Source organism: Martes martes (genome assembly GCF_963455335.1).
Source record: "Martes martes genome assembly, chromosome: 18".
NCBI classification, from domain to species: domain Eukaryota; kingdom Metazoa; phylum Chordata; class Mammalia; order Carnivora; family Mustelidae; genus Martes; species Martes martes.
The window spans coordinates 25,409,864-25,432,454 of NC_137906.1; the positions used below are offsets into that span (position 1 = coordinate 25,409,864).

General features: G+C 44.8%; 2 protein-coding genes across 3 annotated transcripts in view; one reads left to right on the forward strand and one right to left on the reverse strand.

The window, feature by feature from the left end:
- Nucleotides 1–135: 135 nt before the first annotated feature.
- LDAF1 (lipid droplet assembly factor 1) lies at nt 136–16,410 on the reverse strand. 2 transcript variants are annotated; one of them, XM_080831047.1, is made up of 6 exons: nt 16,253–16,410; nt 15,832–15,901; nt 13,297–13,496; nt 5,683–5,851; nt 3,909–4,047; nt 136–1,025 (listed from the first exon to the last, which is right to left on the reverse strand). In XM_080831047.1, exons 3-6 carry the CDS (start codon nt 13,390–13,392, stop codon nt 944–946), a joined length of 486 nt encoding a protein of 161 aa, XP_080687173.1. In that variant the 5' UTR covers nt 13,393–13,496; nt 15,832–15,901; nt 16,253–16,410; the 3' UTR covers nt 136–943. The 2 variants fall into 2 exon arrangements, with proteins under 2 accessions (XP_080687173.1, XP_080687172.1); XM_080831046.1 differs by lacking the exon at nt 15,832–15,901 and having other exon boundaries at nt 16,253–16,354.
- Nucleotides 16,411–21,493: 5,083 nt separating this feature from the next.
- The window catches only part of DNAH3 (dynein axonemal heavy chain 3), a 116,444-nt gene continuing 115,346 nt past the window's right edge, over nt 21,494–22,591 (forward strand). The window contains exon 1 of the mRNA XM_080830446.1: nt 21,494–21,535. Within this exon, the coding sequence (XP_080686572.1) occupies nt 21,497–21,535 (39 nt within the window). The 5' untranslated portion in view covers nt 21,494–21,496. The remainder of the gene's footprint in view (nt 21,536–22,591) is intronic.

The window sequence follows — 22,591 nt, forward strand, 5'->3', positions numbered from 1 at the left end:
GCTACTATTCCATTAACGCTACTTTGGGTGGAGTGTCTGTCATGAGCCCTATTACCTGGGATTTGCCATGAAATCAACGAGAAGTAATAAGGCGATCTGATGTCTAGGGGGTGAAAGAAAGAGTAAAGAAAAAAAGCTCATCCAAATAAATATTTAATAAAATGCCACAGCAGACCACTAAAGGAGAAATCCCACAGGACTTTAAAAGTTTGTTTAGTCCTTGAGCATTTTCATAGGATTTTTTACAGAAATGGCCTAACAAGCCACGCTCTTCAAGACAATACAAACGTATCAAGTGCAAGTATTTTAAAGAGTAACACCACTTAACAGTACTCCACATATCTTTAGATTTTTTCAAAAGTGCCCTTGGCCATATAGTTAACTTTTCCAACTTTGAGGAGCCATTATTGCCAAATGTTGCTGGTTTTTCTGAAAAAATGCTAATAAGGCAGAAGAGCTTGCTCTGTCCCCACCTTGTTTCAAATAAGTGAAGATATAAACAGCTTCTCTCATTTCTGAAAGAAAGAAAAAAAGAAAAAAGAAAAAGAAAAAAAAATCCACAGTTGCCCCAAAGTGGGCCCTCAGCCACAAGATCTGAGTCTTTGGGATGGAGCTGCCAGGCTGTAGAGTCTCAGGCCTGGGCCAAGGTCAAGTCTGCATACAAGCGAGGGTGGGGCATGGGCCATGAAGTGCCGAGCTACTGCCGGTCTCTATAATTCTCCAGGGAAGGTGGGCCCACCAACAGAACCACAGGACTCCTGCAAGAGCAACAAGAGCCCCAAACTGGCCCCCGTGGGATCCTATGAATATATGAAAAAGCTAGAGGACACTTCCGAGTAGTGCTTGACCACCTAACCCCCTTCTGACTCATAATCCCAAGGGCTGAGTATGATCCACAGCCTTCGAGAGGTGCTTGGGAAAAGCTCTGGCTCCACTGGGCCGGTCATTCCTGGTAGAGCCCCTCTAAGTCTGCGGACTTCATAGCCAGCTGACAGTCGCCACTGGAGTTTTGTTGTGTCAGAGATCTGTTTGGTAACAAGAAGAAATGGTTAGCTCTAGGGCCTCTTTCAAGAGCTTTACCGTGCAGAGTGCACAACGCTGAATATATGACATTCTTTGTTGGTTTATTTCCTCTGTTGGTTTATCTGCTTCTTGCAACCACACCAGAGTTAAGGCTACACCTATTTTAGAGATGAGGAAACTGAGGGCACAAGAGGTTAAAATGACTGGGTTAGAGGTAGGGATTCTGGCCTCTTCCCCCTATTCTAATTTGGGTATTACAAATGAGCAGTGCATGAAGTTACATAAACATGCACTGTAAAAGATCTAAAAAAGTACAAGACAGACCAGGGAACTTTAATTACAACAAAGTACAAAAAGGTCACATTTCAATTAACCTTAAAGAAACTACCACTTATTGAGTTCTGGTGTACTATCAAAGAAGAGTATCTATAGTTATCTTAAAAAGCTTTTCTGCTCTTTGCCACCATACCTTTGTGAGGCTGGGTCTTCAAAACCCAGGTGACATCTATTAAGGCAGACATTAAAGATATTTGTGAAATATAGGGGTGCCTGAGTGGCTCACTCGGTTAAGTGTCTGCCTTCAGCTCAAGTCATGATCCCAGGGTCCTGGGATTGAGATTCGAGTCGGGATCCCTGCTCAGTGGGGAGTCAGCTTCTCCCTCTCCCTCTGCACCCAGGCTTATGTGTACTCTTTCTCTCTCAAATAAAGAAATAAAATCTTTAAAAAAAAGATATTTGTGAACTGTAAAACAATGCCACTCATTCATTTCATTTTGTATTGGAAAATAGAGTTCTTTTTCTTTTTTTTTTTCCTTTTAAAGATTTTATTTATTTATTTGACAGAGGGAGAGGGAGCACAAGTAGGCAGAGCAGCAGGCAGAGGGAGAGGGAGAAGCAGCAGTCTCCCCGCTGAGCAGGGAACCCGATACAGGTCTCCATCCCAGGACCCTGGGATCATGACCTGAGCCGAAGGCAGCCACTTAACTGACTGAGCCACCCAGGCGCCCCAAGTTACTTTTCATAAAGATGTTTTTTATATCAACAGGTAATACTGTCCCTTTTTAAATAAGTATTTTTCAAATTTGTTGTTAATTTCTACTACAGTAATTACTGATACGTTTAAAACCACATGAACAAAACCTTGAGAAGACTCAGTAATTTTAAGAAGCAAAATGTGTCCAGAGAACAAAACGCTTGAGAACCACTGCCCTGGTGAAAACAATGGGTCCAGGTGCCTTGGTTGGGAGGAGGAGGGAGTATAAGGAGATCAAGGACAAATCTTGGAAATCTTTTTCACCTCTTCATTGACAAACAGGTGGTATGCAGATTTTGTTACTCCTGTGGTAGAGCAGAGCAGGGTTCAGAGGCACGGAGAGATTTTGGCTCAGAAGCATCAGCTTTGATAAGCCAAATTTAAGCCCATATTTTTCCTTTTAACTCCTTTAAGACTGACAGTGATCAAAACAACTTTTAAGAAGTAGGATGTAACTCCAGGGATATCAACCAGGCAATCCTATGACAACCAGCCCTGAACTATTTTTAAATTATACCCACCTCACATTTTATTTTCTAACCTGAGTAACCACAGGATAACATTTTGGTAAAAAGTTCAAGGGCTACTCTACAGAAAAGCAAAATTCAGGATATTGGTTCCTTTAGAGCAAGGGTTGGCAAATTCCTTGGGGCAAATGCAGCTTGCTGCCTGTTTTTGTAAATAAAGCTTTATTCAAACAAAGTCATGCTCACTTGTTTTCTTATTGTCTCTGTTGCTTTTTGGCTGCAGCAGCAGAGTTGAAGAGCTGCAATATGGACCACATGGCCTACAAAGCATAAAATATTTATCCTCTAGCCCCTTACGGAAATTGTCTGCTGATGCCTGTTTTGGAGTCACTTGGAATCTTGGTTAAGAGGCTTTGGAGTCCACTGACCTGCATTAAGTCCCTTCTCTGCCACACTTTGCTTTGGGACTTGGCTTCATTTCCCTCGCTGTAGGATGGAGCTAGTACCCCCCTCACAGGGTGGTTGTGAGGATTCCGTGAGCTGATAAGGCCTGGAAAGTGCATAACAGAGTGCCTGGCACAGAGCAAGTACTTGATGGGTATTAGCCACTGTCATCAATTAAGCAAGAGCTTAAAGGAAGCACAATGGAGTTATATCCTACTTGAGACTTAGATTCTAAATTCAACAAAGAGAAAAAGATAAAAATCAAGCATTAAAAAAAAAAAAATCATCTCTGAAAATCCCTTAGGAGGGCAGCCCATTACAGACAAACATACTGTCATACAGTAATTCCAACACAGCTGGTTTTCCCTCCAGCATGAAAATAGATCACTGTTCCTTCAAGCGGAGGCTCCAGATGAGGTGTAGCTGGCATTAGGGGCCCTAATGTAGGAATAAGATCCACACCATCCAACCGTCACCACGAGTGTGGTGAGACACTCACATTCTGAAGAGCAAAGAGGATGAATGTGGACATTGGGAATAGCAGCTTCACGGCCCCCTGTACCACCCTGAGGTATGTGCATGGTGAGCGGAATAATGGCTCATTATTCTTGTAGCCCCGTGCAAAAAAAAAAAAAAAAAAAAAAAAAGCCTTATTTTGGAGTTTTGTAAATTTAATGGCGTCTTTTAAAAGGAATCAGTAACAATTACTTCATAGCATTGCCATGACAACAAAATGAGTAATTGTGTGTGGTGAATGATGACAGCATTTTGTTTGAAACTCCATTGTCAATTCTCATTTGATGTTTGATGTGTACAGGAAACTATATAGAGCGCTGGCCTCTCACAATTTTACTTCTTAGACATCCAGCTAGGGTCAGGGTGGTATTTGTGAAAATCCCCTAAATGGTGAAGATTAAATGACTGCATTAACATGTATTTACCTGGGAGGAAACCAGTAGTTGAAAAGGCTGGAGACCACAATGTAGGACACTATGATTGTCCCCGACATGGCGAGTGATACGAAGCTCAAGCCACAGAGGACACAAAGCAGTGAGAGGCCGCCCACAGAGATGACCAGTCCTAGAGGAGAGCATAGTTAGAAGTCAGCTAAAACAAACAAAGCTGCCAGACCCCAGGCCACTATGTTCATGACAGTTAACTCAGATTTTTTTTTAAGTGCTATTTCCCCTAAAAATCCCGATTTGCCTGGGTGGCTCAGTGGGTTAAGCCTCTGCCTTCGGCTCAGGTCATGATCTCAGGGTCCTGGGATCGAGCCCCACATCAGGCTCTCTGCTCAGCAGGGAGCCTGCTTCCCCCTCTCTCTCTGCCTGCTTCTCTGCCTACTTGTGATCTCTCTCTCCATCAAGTAAATAAATAAAATCTTTAAAAAAAAAAGGAGGTCATCTAACGACCTGAGTGGGCCTTAGTGCAAGGCAAATATTCTTTTCCTTGCTTTGGGAGGGGTCAAACAGCTTAGAACTCCCATCTCATGGCTACAGTGATATAATTTCAGGGATAGACCCTGCAAAGGAAGGAAGTCAGAGACTATAAATGGATGTGCTGCTTTTTTACAAAGATTGACAAAATCCTGGATCCATGTTTTTCAAAGTGGGGCCAACAACCAGTGTATCAGAATCAGATGAATCAGGAAGTCTGGTGGAAAATTCTGGTTTCTGGACCCCACTCCAGAACTACTAAATAACCACCTCTGGATGAGGTCTGGAAGTCCGCATTTTCAAAAAACAAGTAAGACTTACACACTCAGGTTCTAGACTACTGTTCTAAAGGCTTTGTATGTGATACGCTGTCCCTCCAGTTCAGTAAGTCTTTCCTTCCCCCAAAAGAAACAAAAGTTGTTACATGTCTTTGAATCCTGTCCTCTGTAGAGCTTTGCATGACAGGACCAAAAGTGGCCCCCTTCTTCTAAATCTACTTTTGCCACAGTACTCATGCACTCCTCCACGCATTCATTCATCCGTGAATATTTCCTCAACAGCTACTCCGCCAGGCTGTATTTAACTCATCCGTCGATGATGCCCACCTTCTCCTTCAGCAGCAAACTGCCTTATCTATGGTCCCCTGAGCAGGAAACAACTCTGGGTGCTCTTGGCTCTGGGAAACCAATGACCCAGTGGCAACCAACTCTATAGCCAGCATCTTGTGATTTGGATCTGATACGAAAAGGCAATCTGAGCCAATCAGATCTGCCTTCTCAGTAATTTTACCTTAGCAACAAAAGGAGAAGGTGACAGTTGGCAGCATGACCTCAGGAGGAAGGGTGGAGAAGGGGGAACATTAGTGCCTAGCAAGACACCTGGCATGCAACAGGTGTTCAGTAACAAGGTATGGAATAAATGGACTCTGTCACCATTCATGCACAAGTCACTCTATGCCACGGGCTCTGCTAAATATCTCATAGGACTCTAAGCTTCAATCCCTACCACAACACTTTGAGACAGTATTATTATTTCCTCAGTTTATATATAAGGAGTTTGAGGTTCGGAGAGGGTAAACAAATTGTCCAAAATCGCACTGGGGAAGGTAGGATTCTAATCCGGACACCAGAGTCCATCTTGTAACTACTGACAATCTGCCTCGGCCACTGTTGATCTTTTCAAGAACAGTAACATTTGATAAGAGTGGCAGGTACCCAATAAATACTGTGCTCCCAACTGAATCATTTTCCGAGGGGGTGAACAGATGAACAGGATATACCTTCCAGTAAAATGACTCCCACAAAAGCAGCCAGGGAGGTAAGTACCACGATGAGCAGGAAGAACCCAACAGGAATGGCTGACATAGCCACGAACACCAGCACGGTGAGGGCCATGAAAGGATGCCTGTCCAGGTACTGACCCACTGGAGACTTCATAAAGGCAATCACCTGCGGGCAGGGGAGAAAGAGCCAGGACTGAATGTCATGTCTGAACCCCAGGAACCCCACCTGAGCTGCAGGAAGTCGAACCGGAGGCTGTGAAGTTGGATGGCTCATCGGTAACCTACCGAGTCAATGCTAACAAGTCTCCCAAGACATGAGTCACCCTGGCAACAGCTTAAGGCAGCTGTAGACACGTGGCAAGTTTGAGGGTCCCACCCAACCTCAAGTCTTGTGAAAGGAGGAAAGACCTGGTCATGGCTCTGCCACTTCACACAGACCCTCTCAAGAGACCCTCAGCATGTGTGTGCATGGGTGTAATGTACGCACAGGTGATCTCCTACTCCACGGCTAAGCTTTCAGAGTCAAGGCCACCGAGGCACAGAGAGGTTAAGTCCTAGCTACTTGGCATCACCAGGGAGCTTGTTAGAAGTGCAATATCTCAAGCCCTGCCCCAGACCTGCTATATCAGGTGCTGGTTTTTAATGAGATCCCCAGGTGACCTGTACACACATGAAAGTCTGAGAAGCAATGGGACTTGCCTAGAGTCACACAGTATCCAAGTGGCAAAATCTAGGCATTCAAAGCTGAATCTCTTCACTCTAAATGTCAAATGCTTGTAAGGGCTGCCACCTGGTTAGGAAAAAATACTTTCACATCGTCAACATGGATACCGCAGTCAGGTCACAGCCTGATGATTACTGCAAGCTTATGTAACGAACACGCTGTCTTCCTTCATCAGGCAAAAGAGTTTCTGGATCTGGCTCAGTGGGAGGAGGAGGGTTGCTTAAATGCAGAGCTGACCCTAGAAAATCCACAAGGATGGGTTCCCCCTCTTCTTAAGCCCCATTGTCTCTCTCCTGACTACGGACATGTTAGTTCCTGTACTCTTAAAAGGTTCCATCATTCCAGAACTTTTCCCCATCACAAACTTCTCAGGTCTCGTTCCTTAAGGCTTTAGAGGGCTGCAGCTGAAATGAAGAGGAAATTCAAGCTACAGTGATCACAGGTATCACTACCCAAAACACGTATGCTTCTTAGCGACTCCAATGCTAGGAATCTGGGGGCCAGCTGGAAGAGGGTTTTACAGTTCAAGTTGATGGTGGTCAAAGTGCAGGGCTCATGCTGCTTAACTAAAAAAGGCTGTCGTTCCAAGAAGCCACTGCCATCGGTCTTGGGGCTTCACCATTGCCTCCTTAGGAGAATCTCCAGGCGTGACAAATTCCACTTCCAGTCTGGCCATAAACAAAAGGCATGATGTCCACTGGCTGTACTGCCTCTAGCTACTCCTACCCAAGAAAAGCTAACAGACTTGGCTATTCAGCTTCTCTAGCCAGAGGGGCTATACTAGGGATGCCTGGCTCAGATCATCAGAACCCAGTGAGACTCTTGTTAAGGCAGCTGAAGGGCGGGAGGGGGGTGTGGAGGGGTGGGGTGGGGGGTGGAGCTGGTCCTTGGAGCTGTCTTAAGTCTTGATTGCTTTCCGACTCAAGTCTACACATATTCTTAGTAAAACCACCCAGGCATCCTATGATAGACTGAACGGTTCTCTCTGATCCATTATAATCAAGACACCTAGTAACCACAGTGGGGAGCAGATGAGGCTGGAACGCTCAAAGGCCAGGCTTGTGAGTTTACTCGCAGACACCCCAGCACAGCAGCTACATGTGTCCCCTGCACACCTGAGGTGTAGCTAGTGTGACTGATGAACTAGATTTTCAACTTAATTTATATTTAAAAACTGACAGATACTTCAGTCACTGGAATATTTTTAATTGCATTTCAAATAAGTTAGGAATGTTTCAAATAAATTTTTCAAAAGTAAATTTTATGAAATCTGAATAGAGAGCAAGTATTTTCAATGGAAATTTAGTATCTCAATTGAGACTTGTCCTAAGCATATTAAAAAAGGTAAAATATCTCATCATTAATTTTTTATATTATAGGTTGAAATTATATTATTCTGGATATACTGGGTTATATAAAATATAGTGCTAAATTTAATTTTTCTTCTTTCTTTTCATGCTTTTTTTTTCCTTTTTCTTTTCATGCTTTTTTTTTTTTTTAAGATTTTATTTATTTATTTAACAGAGAGATCACAAGCAGGCAGAGAGGCAGGCAGAGAGAGAGGAGGAAGCAGGCTCCCTGCTGAACAGAGAGCCCGAGGCTCGATCCCAGGACCCTGGGATCATGACCCGAGCCGAAGGCAGAGGCTTAACCCACTGAGCCACCCAGGCGCCCCTTTTCATGCTTTTTAATATGACTACTAGCAAATTTTAAAATTCCCTACACTGGTTGCATATTATTTCCATTGTAAAGCACTAAAGTTTAAACTTTTAAGTTTTAACTAAAGCTTAACCTTTACCTAGAAAAAAACAAGCAGCAAACTGTTGGCATTTGAGGATTAAGATATAATCAAAGGACTAACTAAAGAAATATAAACATGGCCATCATGTGCAAAAGGCAATTAAGAAGATTTGCAGAAAGTCAGGAAGAGATACTGATGGCAAAATCTAGGCTGATGGCAATATAAAAGTGTAATGACAAAAGAAAAATCAATAGGACTTGGGGACAGTTAGGCCCGGGGATCCAAAAGGAGAAAAGCAGAACTGTTCTTCTTCCAGACCCTAAGGAATCTTCTGAGTCTGGGCCCTACAACCAAAAAATAGAAAGTCATTCAGATATGCAGAGAGATGCACTTAAGATGCAGTTAATTGTAGAAACTGTCTTCCCTCAGGAAGGAGGGCCCTGCTCTGGCCAGTCTGTCATGGAAGGGAAGGACTAGAAGGGAAGTCACATCTAATAATAGAGAACATTCATTAAACACTCAGGGGCCAAGCACTGAGTTTCAAGTTCTTTCAATGTATTGCCTCATTTATTTTTCCCTTCAATGCCCAGAAGCAGGCAATGAGGAACATTATTTAAATCCAGGGAACAGGGAGGGATACAATGGAAGGATGGAAAGGAAGACAGCTTATTACACAATAACATGAAATGCAATTTTCCATCCCTATCCTGGAAGCAGACACAGGTCATCCAACCTGGATTTTACAGGCATGTTACTGTGCTGAAGAACTCAGGAATGCCAGGCTGGGACAGATGAGCACCATTATGTGCCAAGCTCTGTGCTACAGTCTTCTTGAACAGCTTCTGAGATTATCCTCACAACAAAGTAATGAACCTGGCATTGCTTATTTGAGAGAAGAGGTGATGGGGATTCAGTGACCTAAGCAACTCACCCAAGGTCAGACAAAGGCAATTTATTTTAAAATTCACATGAGTATGGCAAGTTCCAAAGTATGAGTAATACGGCCAGTATTTAAAGACATGAAGGCTCCATCTGGAACTATTCAGGAGACAGGCCAATTCCCTGGTGTCGGAATGCAAAAGACAACCAGTGTCCATTGTTCCTTGCTACCAGACAGGAGGAGGATAAAGGCGTCAAGATTATTTAAAACCACTGGTAAGGGTGCCTGGGTGGCTCAGTCGGTTAAGCGTCTGCCTTTAGCTCAGGCATCCTGGGACCTCAGGATCCTGGGACTGAGTCCACATTAAGCTCTCTGCTCAGCGGGGAGTCTGTTTCTCCCACTTACTCTCCCTGTGCTCTCCCCCCACCTCAAATAAATAAATAAAATCTTAAAAACAACAACAACAACAAAAAAAAAACACTGGTAATGCCAACTCCAAGGTGCTGTGTTAACATCTTCTCCCAGACCACAGCCTGGGTGTACCCTGGCATGTGATTCAGGGTTGGCACAAAGACGCCAGAGATGTAATTCAAAAACATCCCTTGTGGAAGGATGGGTCAGCATGGGAGCAAAACTAGTCATAGGTAATCCACAGGTGGAGATGCCATCAGGAGGCATCTGCCCACCCCATGTTCCTTATCTTCCCTCCTCTTGGAACCCTGCTCCCTCCCCCAGCAGAGGCACGCTCCTGAAGCCATGTTTCCCTCCATGCAATGAAAAGTCCCAGTCCAGCTGCCTCCCTGGCCATAGGTGACTTGGTCAAACAGATTATTTGTCTTTTTTTTTTAAGATTATATTTATTTATTTGACAGACAGAGATCACAAGTAGGCAGAGAGAGAGAGAGGAGGAAGCAGGCTCCCTGCTGAGCAGAGAGCCTGATGTGGGGCTTGATCCCAGGACCTAGGATCATGACCTGAGCCGAAGGCAGAGGCTTTAACCCACTGAGCCACCCAGGTGCCCCAAAACAGATTTTTTTTTTTTAAGTTTTTATTTATTTATTTGATAGAGAGTGAGAGAGAGAATGACAGGGGAGAAGGTCAGAGGGAGAAGCAGACTCCACATGGAGCTGGGAGTCCGATGTGGGACTTGATCCCGGGATTCCGGGATCATGACCTGAGCCGAAGGCAGTCGCTCAACCAACTGAGCCACCCAGGCGCTCCCCAAAACAGATTCTTGATCCTAAGAATCAGGTACTGCCAGAGCAAGCCGCTTTGACGGCTTCAGCTGGGAGCTGAGGGAGACAAAGGGAGTTGAAGGTTCCAGCCTGGGCAGTCACAATGGCTCATGTGAATGGAAGAGCAAGAAAACGAAGCTGTAGAGGGAGGAGAATGAAGCTGATGCATAAGGAAAGTTACAACCAGAAGAACATGGCCCAAGAGAGGGTGTTGAGAGTACATCTGACCCCGGTGACCTGCCAGACCCTGATTCACATCCAGCCCTTGGCTTCTAAGATAGCCTCCCATTTCTCCAAAGTCTCAGCAGGTCTCAGTATTCATCTGCTTAAGCTATTTCAAGCAGGTTTCTGACTCTCTCAGCCTATGTCAATGAAGACTTGACATTCCAGAGGCTTCCTAGAATAAATTATGGAGCTGTTTCACAAACCCTTCATGCAGAAGCCCATCTGGTCTTTTCTGGAATTATGAGGACCTATTAACTCTGAGGAAAGGTTAAAAATTATCTCGGGGAAATAAATCATCTAAATATCATGGAAACAAGGGGATGTTTATATAAATTATGCTTAGGTCAATCTGATGGAAGGTTCTATTACCAAGCAACTGTTCTAAGGACCTAAGATTCAATATGGAAAAACACCAATATGCAATACCAAGCAAAAATAAAAACTTAGGACATCTGTCATAATTACAACCACTACATATGAAAGTTACATACTGAAGGTGCCTAATAATAATAATAATAATCACCATCAATGGATTTGTTACTGATGGGTTTACAGGTGATTTGCTTTTCCTTTCCCTCAATATAACTCTACTGAGTTAACACCACTCAGATTAATACGATTAACATAATAACAAATTTTAAAAGAAACTGCTCTGCCTTAGGACTATCCAAAGAACATCAGGGCTTAGCCAGCTGATCATCTGTCCTATCACTCTGGGAGTCAGCTGGCCTGGAAGTTATCCAGCCCAAATCTATTCCAATGACCACAACTGAGAATCTACGACGACAAAGTAAAGAAATGCCAAGAAGCCGGAGGTCACATGCTTTGAAATGTCTACTTCAGAATGTGGATATAAATATTAAATAAAACGTGCCAAATGCCTAACACAGTGCTTGGCATACAGTACTCCTCAATCAGGGCTAATCAATTTACCGTCAATCCCTATTACTTGCAGATTCTATATTTGCAAATTCACCTACTCACCAAAATTTATTTGAAGCCCCAAAATCAGTATCTGTGGTGCTTTTAAGAACATGTACAGAGCATGGGAAAACTTAAGTCACCTGACACACATGTTCCCAGCTAAGGTCAAACTAGGCAGTGCTCTTATTTCAGCTCTTTAAACAACTGTCCTTTCCAAGGTATATTTAGTGCCACCTCTTCTCACATCTTACATTTTTTGTTGGTAATTTCACCATTAAAAATGGCAGAAGTACTGTCTAGTGTTCTTCACTGTAAGAAGGGTGTGATCTGCCTTGAGAGAGAATATGTGTGTTAGTAAACTTCGTTCAGGCAAGAACTAGAGTGCTATTGGCCAGGAGTTTAATGTTGATGAATCAACAACATACACTAAATAAGTTGTCTTTAAACAGAAATAGACATGCAACAGTTTGTATGTTTATCTGCTGATGAAAATGCTGTGACCAGAAATTTGCCAGAACCTAATCCTGTAGTTCCCCTCGGAGAACTTGTTCAGCAGTTGCTAATCCGTTGTTTTCAGAGAACACAACTAACACATCCAATGAGAACCAAATGCACAAGGAGATGAGCAGGAGGACCTTTCCTACTAAGCTAACTTTTAGTAACAAGAGTCTCAGCCTGCTGACTAGAAAGCTGCTTGGCTGATTTAAAAATAGCTTGCTAACTCCACAAAGAGGGCCAGAGGCATTTTGGGATGAGTCCAGGAAAGATTTCCATGGAGTATATTGCTCTAGACTGCAAAGTCCTGTCTCTTCAAGTAGACCCGAGGAGAACCGTGCTATCTGATACAAAAAAACAGATCACAAACCAGTTCATCTTGTTATATACATATATATATTTTATGGGTATTCCGTACAGGAAAAAAACATCTAGAGGGAAATACAACAAACGGTTAGTATTATCTCTGAGAGCTTTTTTCCTTGATGAAATGCTGAATGACACATAGAAGAAAGATAAAATTCAAGAAAGCAGAATATACTACCTCAAGCCCCACTGTCACTGAATGGCTACTAAACACCTGAAAAGTGGCTAATTCAAATGGAAATATACTGTTAAGTGTGAAATACTCACTGGAATTCTGAAGACTTACTACAAAAAAGGAATAAAAAAAAAAAAAAAAAGAACAACTCAGTAACTTTTTTCATTAAACATTTTTTAGGATTACATATTGAAATGATATTTAGATCTATAAGGCTAAATAAAATACATTTTTATTAAAATTAATTTCACCCGTTTTTTACATTTTAAATGGGACTACTAGAAAATTTTAAATTACATATGTGGCTCATATCATACTTCTATTGGATGCTCAGTTTCTAGTGGAAAACTGGATTCAAATTTTAAAGTAGGCTTTAACCCCCTCAGGCTCAGGGTAAAAGGGGAAAATTAACAACAAAACAAAATAAAACAAGGCTGGTATCTGTGGCACAGACTGAGACCCACCCTCTGTAACCAGCCAAAGAACCGCATTTAATGCGAGGACAGACACACAACAAAATTTTAGTCTATGAGATATAATTGGAAATGCTGTGTGTGTGACTTCCAGGAAGTCATCTTAAATTAGAAGTGGCTTTTAAGTCTTTCTCCCCTTCCCTCCTCCATCCTTATTGCCTGGAATGTGAATACAATGGCTGATGCTTTAGCAGCCATCTTAGACAATGAGTTTGAAGATCACAATTTAGACACCAGGGCAGGGTGGTGAATTGCAAAGATTCCTGACCTACCTCCAAATTTCTCCTACTTCAGAGAAAAATAACCTTCTATGGGTCTTTAAGCTGCTGTTATTTGGGGATTTTTCCATTACAGAGCCTGATCGGAAACTGACCTTTGTGTTATTCTGGATGGACTCTACCAACAAAGATAGCTTCTTCTGCAGCTCCTTCAAGTCCTTTGAGGTACTCAGAGGCTCCTCTTTTGCCATCCTGAAATCCACTCCAGTCCCTTTAGGGATTAATTCTTCTACCGGTAAACTGTCCAGGGCAGGGCGCAGTCGAATTGTTCATGTCACCCAGTCTCTTGCTGTCACTGGTGAAACAAAAAGTATCTTGAACCATTAGTAGTATTCACCCAGCTAGTTCAACAAAAGCTTCCATTATGCTCACACATTGATGGCAGGTGTGCAGGAGGAACGTGGCGTGGCAATATCTATCAGAATTTCTAACTGCACACGCCTTCATCCAACAACTTATTTTCCAGGAATCTGAAGGGAATAATCAAAAAGGGATAATAAAACATACAAAAAGGATGTGCAGTGCAACTCTATGTATGGTATAAAATAAACAGCAAAACACTGGCAAGATGCCGACTGTCCATTAGCAGGAAATTGGTTAAATAATGATAAATTCATAAAATGGAGTACAGCATAGTTGTTAAAATGATAATGTGGACATCTAGTTAGTGACATAAACATGCATTCAAGGTAAGTGAAAAAAATTATAAGATACCCCATATGGTTACAGGGACATTTGTAATTTTTTTTTTTAAAGATTTTATTTCTTTATTTGACAGAGGGAGAGATCACAAGCAGGCAGAGAGGCAGGCAGAGAGAGAGGGGGAAGCAGGCTCCCTCTTGAGCAGAGAGCCCGATGCGGGACTCGATCCCAGGACCCTGGGATCATGACCTGAGCCGAAGGCAGAGGCTTTAACCCCCTGAGCCACCCAGGCGCCCCAGGGACATATGTATTTTATGTTTACATTCCATAGTAAAAAGACCGAGAAGGATATAGATTATTTAATACCAAAATGTTAACGGTACTATCTCTGGGGACTTATGTTTATTTTTTAGCCTGACAAACTGCTGCAAAGAATATAGTAGAAAGCTGAATACACTATTTCAAGTCCCATTGCCTTTTCCCCAAAAAGCCTTTCTTAAACAGTGATGGTGGCCAATTTCTTTATTTACTACCCACACTGTACAGGTTGGCTTCCAACCACATAAATCATTCTCTGTTTACTTGTAAGTCTCCTCTTAATGGGTGGGGTGTCTCAAGGGCAGACCAAGCCACACATACTCTGTGACTCACCAGCCTTTAATTTCCAGGACTGTCCTAAGTTCGTGCAATTATAAAACCAATTTGTTCAGTAAGATATGTTTTTCTAACCCTTGTTAGATTTTCATATAAACAAATATATTGTTCTTATTTTTTTCCTTATTTTTTTTTAAAGATTTCATTTATTATTTGACAGACAGAGATCACAAGTAGGCAGGGAGGCAGGCAGAGAGAGAGGAGGAAGCAGGCTCTCCTCAGAGCAGAGAGCCTGATGAGGGCTCGATCCCAGGACCCTGGGATCATGACCTGAGCGGAAGGCAGAGGCTTTAACCCACTGAGCCATCCAGTTGCCCCTTGCTCTTATTTTCTATTTCCCAGAACAGCTGTAGGGCCCGACACTATCTCTTCCTTACAAATGATCTCCTGACTACTGACAGTAAAAAAGCCTCAAAGATCCTATCACAGTGGCCAAAATTTAACTGAGTGATGCTGACATCTGTTTACCATGTTGACTATACAACATGGCAATTATGTGAGTTAAGGGGGAGGAGTTACTTTATTAACACCTATAGGGTCTAGAATGCAGATTAAAGTGCATTTTCATTACCCCAGCTAGAGAGCCTCTGCTACAACCCTGTTTGTCAAACAAGAACCCTTTGGTCAGGAAAGGACTAACCCTGCCACAGACATATTCAGTCTTTGAAGCTACAACTGGCACAAACCTTGGATTTGGGATGTTCCCAGGACGCAGCTCCCCTAATCTCATCTCTGCTGCAGGCAGATACAAGCCCAGCTCCCCTTACAGGTCTCCAGAGGCCTAGGGAACCCAAGGGCCACCCAGACCGGTTTGGGGAGTCAGATGGGACAAACCTGGGTAGAATGCCACGGCCACAGCCATCAAATACAACCACCTGGCTGCCAACCCCAGAGCCCCTTGTCACTCACTCTACAGAGGGGTCTCCCCAGGAACTGAGAAGTCTCTGGAGGCAAGGCGCCAACCCTCAAGTTCTCCTCCTTCTCTGCTCCCTCCGGGCTGACTCCAGAGATCACTGGCCATCCCGCCCCTCCCAGGCTAACTAACGTCCACCTGGAGCGTTCCAGCTGGAAGGGAGAGGGGGTGCACCTCCTGTTGGGGGAAAGGAATGCTGGGCGCCTCGGGCCTACCCAGGCCCCTCCTTCCCCATCTGCTTCCAGTCTCTCGGCCTTCGAAGACGCGAGGGGGAGCCTCCAAACGCCCAGCTTCGAGGTATCCATGGGCAGAGGTGAAGAGGAAAGGAGGCTGTGGAGAGAGGGTCCGCACGAGTGCACGGAGGCTGAGAAAGAGGCGTTCCCGCGGGAATGGAGTCATTAATTTGGAAAGAGGAATCAACCTTTGTTACTTGGAGCACTCTCTTTGCAGTGACGGGGGAAGGGGGTGTCCCTCGGTAGAGAAGAGGGGTCCTGTGGGAAAGAGGGTACCTATTTTCATTAATCCTGGGGAGAGGGTTTGGAGATTCCTCCTCGAGGTTTTCCAAGAAAGGGCAGGGTCTCGGGGATGGAATGGGGCTGGCAACCCTTCTACCGAATCTAGTCGGGTGTGTGAGGGTGTGTGCGCGCCTGTGGGCGTGCGCTCCTAGCCCGTCTTGGGGGCTCGAAGGGGTAAGACTTCTCTTTAAACTGCGAACTGAGGGCCACAGCTCAGGACATCCATTGCCCACTCAACCCACGCCCCGGCGCCCCTCCATTTGCCCCTCCCCGCGAGGGGGGTCTAGCCAGCCCGGGCATGCTAGCATCTAAGCTGCGAGCTCTCACCGGTCCTGTCGGCCGCGCTGACCGGGGTCTGCAGGCGGAGAGGAGGGAGGCGGGAGTTGGGGGACGAGGAGGAAGAGGAAAAGAGATGAACTCTCGTGGGCTAGGGCGGGAGCTGGAGCCTGTTTCCTGCCCCGCCCAGGCTGCCGCCTTCCTCCGCCCCCGCCCCGCCCCTTCCCCCGCCCCTTGGCTGCCGGCATCTTCTACCCGCGCGCAGGATTTGGCTCTCCCCGCCCACGGCTGGGGGGAGCTGGCAAAGGCGCACCGAGGCCTCCGGCTGCACGCTCCGCCAAGTGAGCTCTCCTCCTCGGCGTTTTGAAGCCACCCTGACAGGCCCTGAATAGTTTACAGATGAGGAAACCGAGGCCCATCCTACACTCCCGGCTTGAAGTGAGAGTGCCCGGGCCACCGCCGAGACAGGTGGACTGGCCTCCGAGCACGGGTTTGCGCGGCGATTTAGGGCTTCCCCTGCCTAAATACCTACACCTGAGCCACCTGTTTTGGAAGCATTCCTGGAGCCCAGGACACCCAAGGATGAGGTATGGCCTTGACCGGCAGGTTTTAGCCATTACTTCTCACACAGATAACGTGAACCAGCGAGATCCCTAAAGATGGGTTAGGTTATTTCCTCTGTTTTGGTTTTTTTTTTTTTTTTAATAATCGAAAAAGTCTAAATCCAAGTCCCTCAGCTCCACGTCAGAGCCCGACACATGTTCCCTGGCCCCATATCCGTCCCACAGAGCAGGGTTTCTCAATGGCAGCGCTATTGACATTTGGGGCCTGGAAATTTTGTATTGAGGGGGGCTGCCCTGTGTTTTGTAGAAAGTTTAGCAGCATCCCTGGCCTCGACCCACTAGATGCCAGGAGTCATCCCCTTCCTCCCAGTTGTGACAACCAAAAATGTCCCCAAACATTGCTAAATGTCCTGTGAGGACACAATCTTCCTATTAAGAACCACTGCCATAGGGGCACCTAGGTGCCCCAGTTGGTTAAGCATCTGCCTTTGGCTCTGGTAGTGATCCCAGGGTTCTGGGATTGAGCCCTGCTTCTGGCATCCTGCTCAGTGAGGGGGCGGTAAGGGGGGGTTGCCGGGGGGGGGGGCGGGGGGGGGGAGGCGGGCGGGCTCTGCTTGTCTGCTTCTTCCTCTCCCCCTGCCCCTCCCTGTCTCTCTCTCAAATAAATAACTCTAAAAACAAAAACAAACAACAACAAAAACACTGGTATAGACTGTGGACTGGGGGAGGGAGGTTCCAACAGTCCTGGGCCCTGATCTCAGGCTGACTCTTACTGTGTGACCTTGGATAAGTTACCTCTCTGGTCCAGGGTTTCATCTGTAAAATGACAGACCTGAGCATTGCCTGAGCATTGGCCTGCTACTGCATAGTTCTCAGGCATTTTTCATCCAGGGACCTCTGTGGACCTCCCTTTCCTCTGTGATCTGCATCCATAGCAGCCTGGGAAACAGTCATAGGGTTTTAGAGAGGACAGATGCAAAAACAGCTGTAAAGAACTTAGTACCTACCTGGAGTGTAGGAGGGATTGAAAAAGATTCAATGGTGCAGTCTTCTACCAACTAATATCTCTAGAAATAAACAGGCTGGTGGATAAAGGAATAAGCTTGAGGACAATAATAAAAGGGAGCTAAGAGATCCCGTCTAATTCACAACAGCCAGTAAAAGAGGAGCTAATGGTGAGGATAGGACATGGACAGATTAATGCCCCTAGATTCTTAAGTTTCAGACAGTCCTGTGTGGCTTCATGCATTTCGTTCTGCAGTATAATGGGTACCCCACCTAAGAAAATGTGGGGTTTTTTTTTCCCCCTTTAGAACAAAACATTACAACTGTCCTTACCTGGTGGACAGTGCTTCGGAAAGCTGAACGGGGGCCTTCCTGAGTATTTTTGTTCAAGGGTGCCATCTAGAGGTGTCTTTGTGAATCCTCTATCCACCGCCCCCCCCCCGCCCCCAACACTGCACACCTCTGTCATTGCAGGGACAGCCAGGTTTTGCTTTTTTCCTTTTATGTTGGCTGCCTTTTCCACCATATATGGGGTCCCTGATGGCTGGGATCTTAGCTTTCTCCATATCATCAGGACTTGGCTCATGGCAACCATTGATGGGTCAATAAAATAAAGCTATATGCAGCCTCTTCTATGCTTTTGAAAGGTTACTTACTCTGGCTAAGCAACCATTTCAGGTCTTAGGAAAGACCTTCCAGGAGCACTGGGCTCTGAATAAGAAATGTATGAAAATTTCCCAGCAACACATTGAAACCCTAATCTGTTAATATCACAGAGATGGGGACAACCCAGACTCTAGCTGACTTCTTTTCTCCAAATTGCCAGATTTAGCAAATAAAAATCCAGGACACCCAATTCAAAGTGAAGATAACTTTTCAAATGTAGGTATGTCCCAAATATTGAATACTCACACTAAAAAATTATTTGTTGTTTACCTGAAATTCTAATTTTACTGGGTATCCGGTGTTTTATCTAGCAACCCTGTGTACTTGGAGTTGAAGGATTGAGGGACTTGAAGCCTGCATCCCTCCAGGGAATCATGACACAGGAAGTTAAGTCAGACAATTCTGGTGCAGATGAGGTAGGCAAAGTTTGGAGTGGGGGGACATGGCATTCTCATTCACTTAGTAGCTATTTTATTTATTTTCTACCTTTCTTCAGACCATATGTATGTTTTTGGTTAAAGCTGGGGAGCAGATTCCATAGTCAGGTTCAAATTCCAACTTTGCCACCGACCTAGCTAAGTGACTATGGGCTGGTTACTTACCCTCTCTGTGCTTCAGTTTCTTCAGCTATAAAACTTGGGATAATAATTATATTTATGGGTTATTGGGTAGATTTGGAAAGATGATGCTCATTAAGTGCTTAGCACGGTGCCAACAGATACATATAGCTCAAATACATAAAAGCCATAATCATTGTTTTTATATTTTTGAACACAGGTTGACTTAAAGTACACTGACTTTCAGATGCAGACATGTCTCCTAATCACCCACAGGGTCATGAGGCTCATTAGCATCCTACCAGTCCCTTTCTACCTATTCACTTTGTTGAGTTACAGCTGCTGGGTTTGGTGGGACATTGGGTTCATGCCCCGTTATAGGAGGCCTGGTTATAACCCCATTTCTGTCTAAACCAAAGTTTCAAACCCTGTCACTAATTCATTTATTCCAGATACTATTTGAAACTGTATATATTATGGTGTCCGATTGGATAGGGGCCCCCAGATATGGGGTGACCATCAGGTAGAAGCTGGTGGCACAGTCATTGAAAGAATTCACCTGAAGCAAAACAAAGGAGATAGCAGTTTATTGAATGCACTGCAAGGGAGGGGCAGGTGGGACAGGGACCGCAGAGGAGAGGCTGTCTGCAAGGAGCCAGTGGGTGGGGGCTGTTTTTAAAGGCGGAAGGTGAGGGAGGTGTGGGGACAGACAGAATTCTCCCCTTTTTGGTGACTGTGCCTGGTTGTAAGTAGCCCATTGTTTAGTTAGAGCCTGTGGATATTTTGGGTCATCGGATGGGCCTGTCTGTATACAGCGAGGTGGGGGGGGTCACTGTGTGCCCCGCCTACATTTCACTGCTCAAGCCTGTTCGCCTAAAAGCCCAGCCTCTACCTATTTGCCTGATGATAGGGATTACAAATACAAGAGGTGAACAAGCACAAGGTTACTTTGAAAGTATGGAGTGCCCAATTTTGAGGAAGAAGTAAGAAAAAGGAGCAAGGGAAGTACTTGGTGCTGTGCAGTGCTCATGGTAGGATCTCAGAAATGTTTGTGTTCTGGGCAGGTCCTTTGTGGAAAGAGCACTGGACTGGGGTCATGAGGACAGGCTTCGACTTGGATCGGTGTTTCTTAGGACTCGCATCAACTGGGGAAAGTTCTGTATCTTGCTCGATTTTGATTTTCTCGTCCACAAAATGGGAACAACATGGAGTTTGGAGGAAAATTGAATGAAATAACAGATATGCATGCATGGCACCCCAAAAGAGCTCAGTAAGTCAAAACTGGTTTTGAGAGAACTTTGAATGCGACCAAGGAACACGTGCTTAGAATGTTTGGGCAGCCCCTAATATTGTAACCTGTAAGTACACATCTGTGCAAAGGTGTGTGTTTTTCTGCATTTATAATAAGGATTACATTAGCCTCAACATCTGTAGAGTGCGTCCTGTATCAGATGACCAAACCATCTCACTTTGCCTAGGATTGAGTGGCTTCCCATGATGCAGGACTTAACACTGTTAAAACCCAGAAAATCCCAGGCAGACTGGGGCAAGTTGGTCACCCCCCCACTCCACCATGTGCGAATTGTTTTACAGACATTATCTCCTTAACCTTTAAACCTACTCTATGAGGTGGGTACTCACATGGTTGCCATTTTCTGTTTAAAAAGGACACTTCAGAGAGATTAACAACTTGCTCAAGCCGCCTAGCTAATTAATGGGAAGGGCGGGATCTGAACCTAGCTGTGCCCAGCCCAAGACTTTCACCATCACACTGTTTGCCTTTAGACTTCACCAAAGCCACAGTCTTTTATTGCCACTCACCGCCACATGCCCGATCATTGCTGAACACCCTCCCCTCTTCCCTTCTGTCATCAACAATTTCTGCTGCCCATCCAGGCCTCCAGCAAAGGAAGACACCAGCTGAATCAAGCCCTGTCTTGTATCTGGGCACAGCTGAGGCCCCTCCTTCCTTAGCAACAGACGCTGAAGCCTGGTTACAGCCCCAGAGCCTGGGTGTAAGCAAGCACCTCCAGTGTTAAAACAGCCCAAAGAAGAGGAGAGAGGAGAGCTCAGGGTATTGTTTCGTGGGGTTTTTCCTCCCTCTTCTCTGTATTAATATGTAATCCTGCTTCAGTTTTTCTACAGCGAACTCGGTGTGTTCCTGGAAAAGTTCCAAGAGAGGAGCTGCTCAGTGGAAGGGAAGACTGCCCAGACCAGGAGGTGCGGGAACCATAGCAGAAAAGCCCAGCAGAGCCCCAGTGCTGTCCCTTCATTCTGTAGCTTCCCTTTCTTCTTCTACCAGGGAGCTCCCCAGGGGGCCAAAGTCTATGACCTCAGAGAGGCAGCCCTGTGAACAGAGCTTTCAGAACATTTAGAAAGTTCCATCTTCTGTGTCATCCCCATTATGCTGTAAGGAAGTGTGAATTTCAGAGCCACTGGTAGGAGAGGATTGTCCCCCAAGAAACTGAGAGCTCTTTATTCGTATTGTAATAGGTCCAGTTAGAATGGACAATATGAGTGACATGGGTTGCTCATCTCCAAAGGTAGGTATGAATTTTAAGGTGTATTTCTTCTTTTTTAACCTGTATTTTCAATATGTAGGAAATTGGAGGGTGGGTGGGAAGGGGATATTTCAATGGTAGACTAATTACTAATTGCCATGTCAGATCCCCTGGACTGAGCAAGTGCGTTTGCCACATTTTTATGTGTGTCCTTTGAAATATGCTCTTTGCTGAATTAGGCTTTTGAACATCCTCAGGTTTTGCTGTGAAAATTTTAGGAACAGACACCTCTTGTTCCTTCCCCTTCCCTTCCAAGGCCATTAGATGATCTGTTCCATCCAATAATTCCCAACACTGGGTGTACATTAGAATATCCTAGACAGTCTCTTGAAAACAGAGACTTAGCCTCACTTCCAAAGGTTCTGATCCAGAAGGGTTGCAGTGGGGTCCCCAAATCTGTATTTTTAACTAAGAATTGAGTGTTCCTGTTATAGTAGGTCTTCAGGTGAGCATTTGGGAATGGACCCAAGAAGAATGTGCAAAGGACACGTGTAGTCAGAAATCAGCCCTCTGAAAGTAATAGTTCCTCCTGATCTAGGTGCCTGAATCTTGAGTTTAAAAGCCAAGATCCCGGGGCGCCTGGGTGGCTCAGTGGGTTAAAGCCTCTGCCTTCGGCTCAGGTCATAGTCTCAGGGTCCTGGGATGGAGCCCTGCATCGGGCTCTCTGCTCAGTGGGGAGCCTGCTTCCTCCTCTCTCCCTGCCTGCCTCTCTGACTACTTGTAATCTCTATCAAATAAATAAATAAAATCTTTTAAAAATAAAAAAAAAAATAAAAAAAAAGCCAAGATCCACTAGGTTGCCATATACTAACATGCCCAAGGGAGCATTTTAAATTGAAACTTTATGAAATTAAAGTGGATTTGTTGGTAATGGCTGAATCCCTGAAATGAAAACTCCCTGCAGTTTACCAGAGAAAACACTTAAGCATTAACATTTTTAACAAACCATTTTGCATACTGGGTAGTTCTTACAAAAATCACTATCTCTTTCCCCTTGATGTCACAGAGAGTTCTTAGCCAGGTATGGTCAATCAAGAA

Bases quoted from the DNA above. Each gene is read 5' to 3' on its own strand.
- LDAF1 (XM_080831047.1), bottom strand. From the start codon at position 13,392: ATGGCAAAAGAGGAGCCTCTGAGTACCTCAAAGGACTTGAAGGAGCTG. The intron at 4,048-5,682 runs GTATATCCTGTT...GCTCTCCTCTAG, and splicing joins GGGAGTCATTTTACTGGAAG to GACTGGTCATCTCTGTGGGC. The intron at 1,026-3,908 runs GTAAATACATGT...GTTACCAAACAG, and splicing joins AACTACTGGTTTCCTCCCAG to ATCTCTGACACAACAAAACT.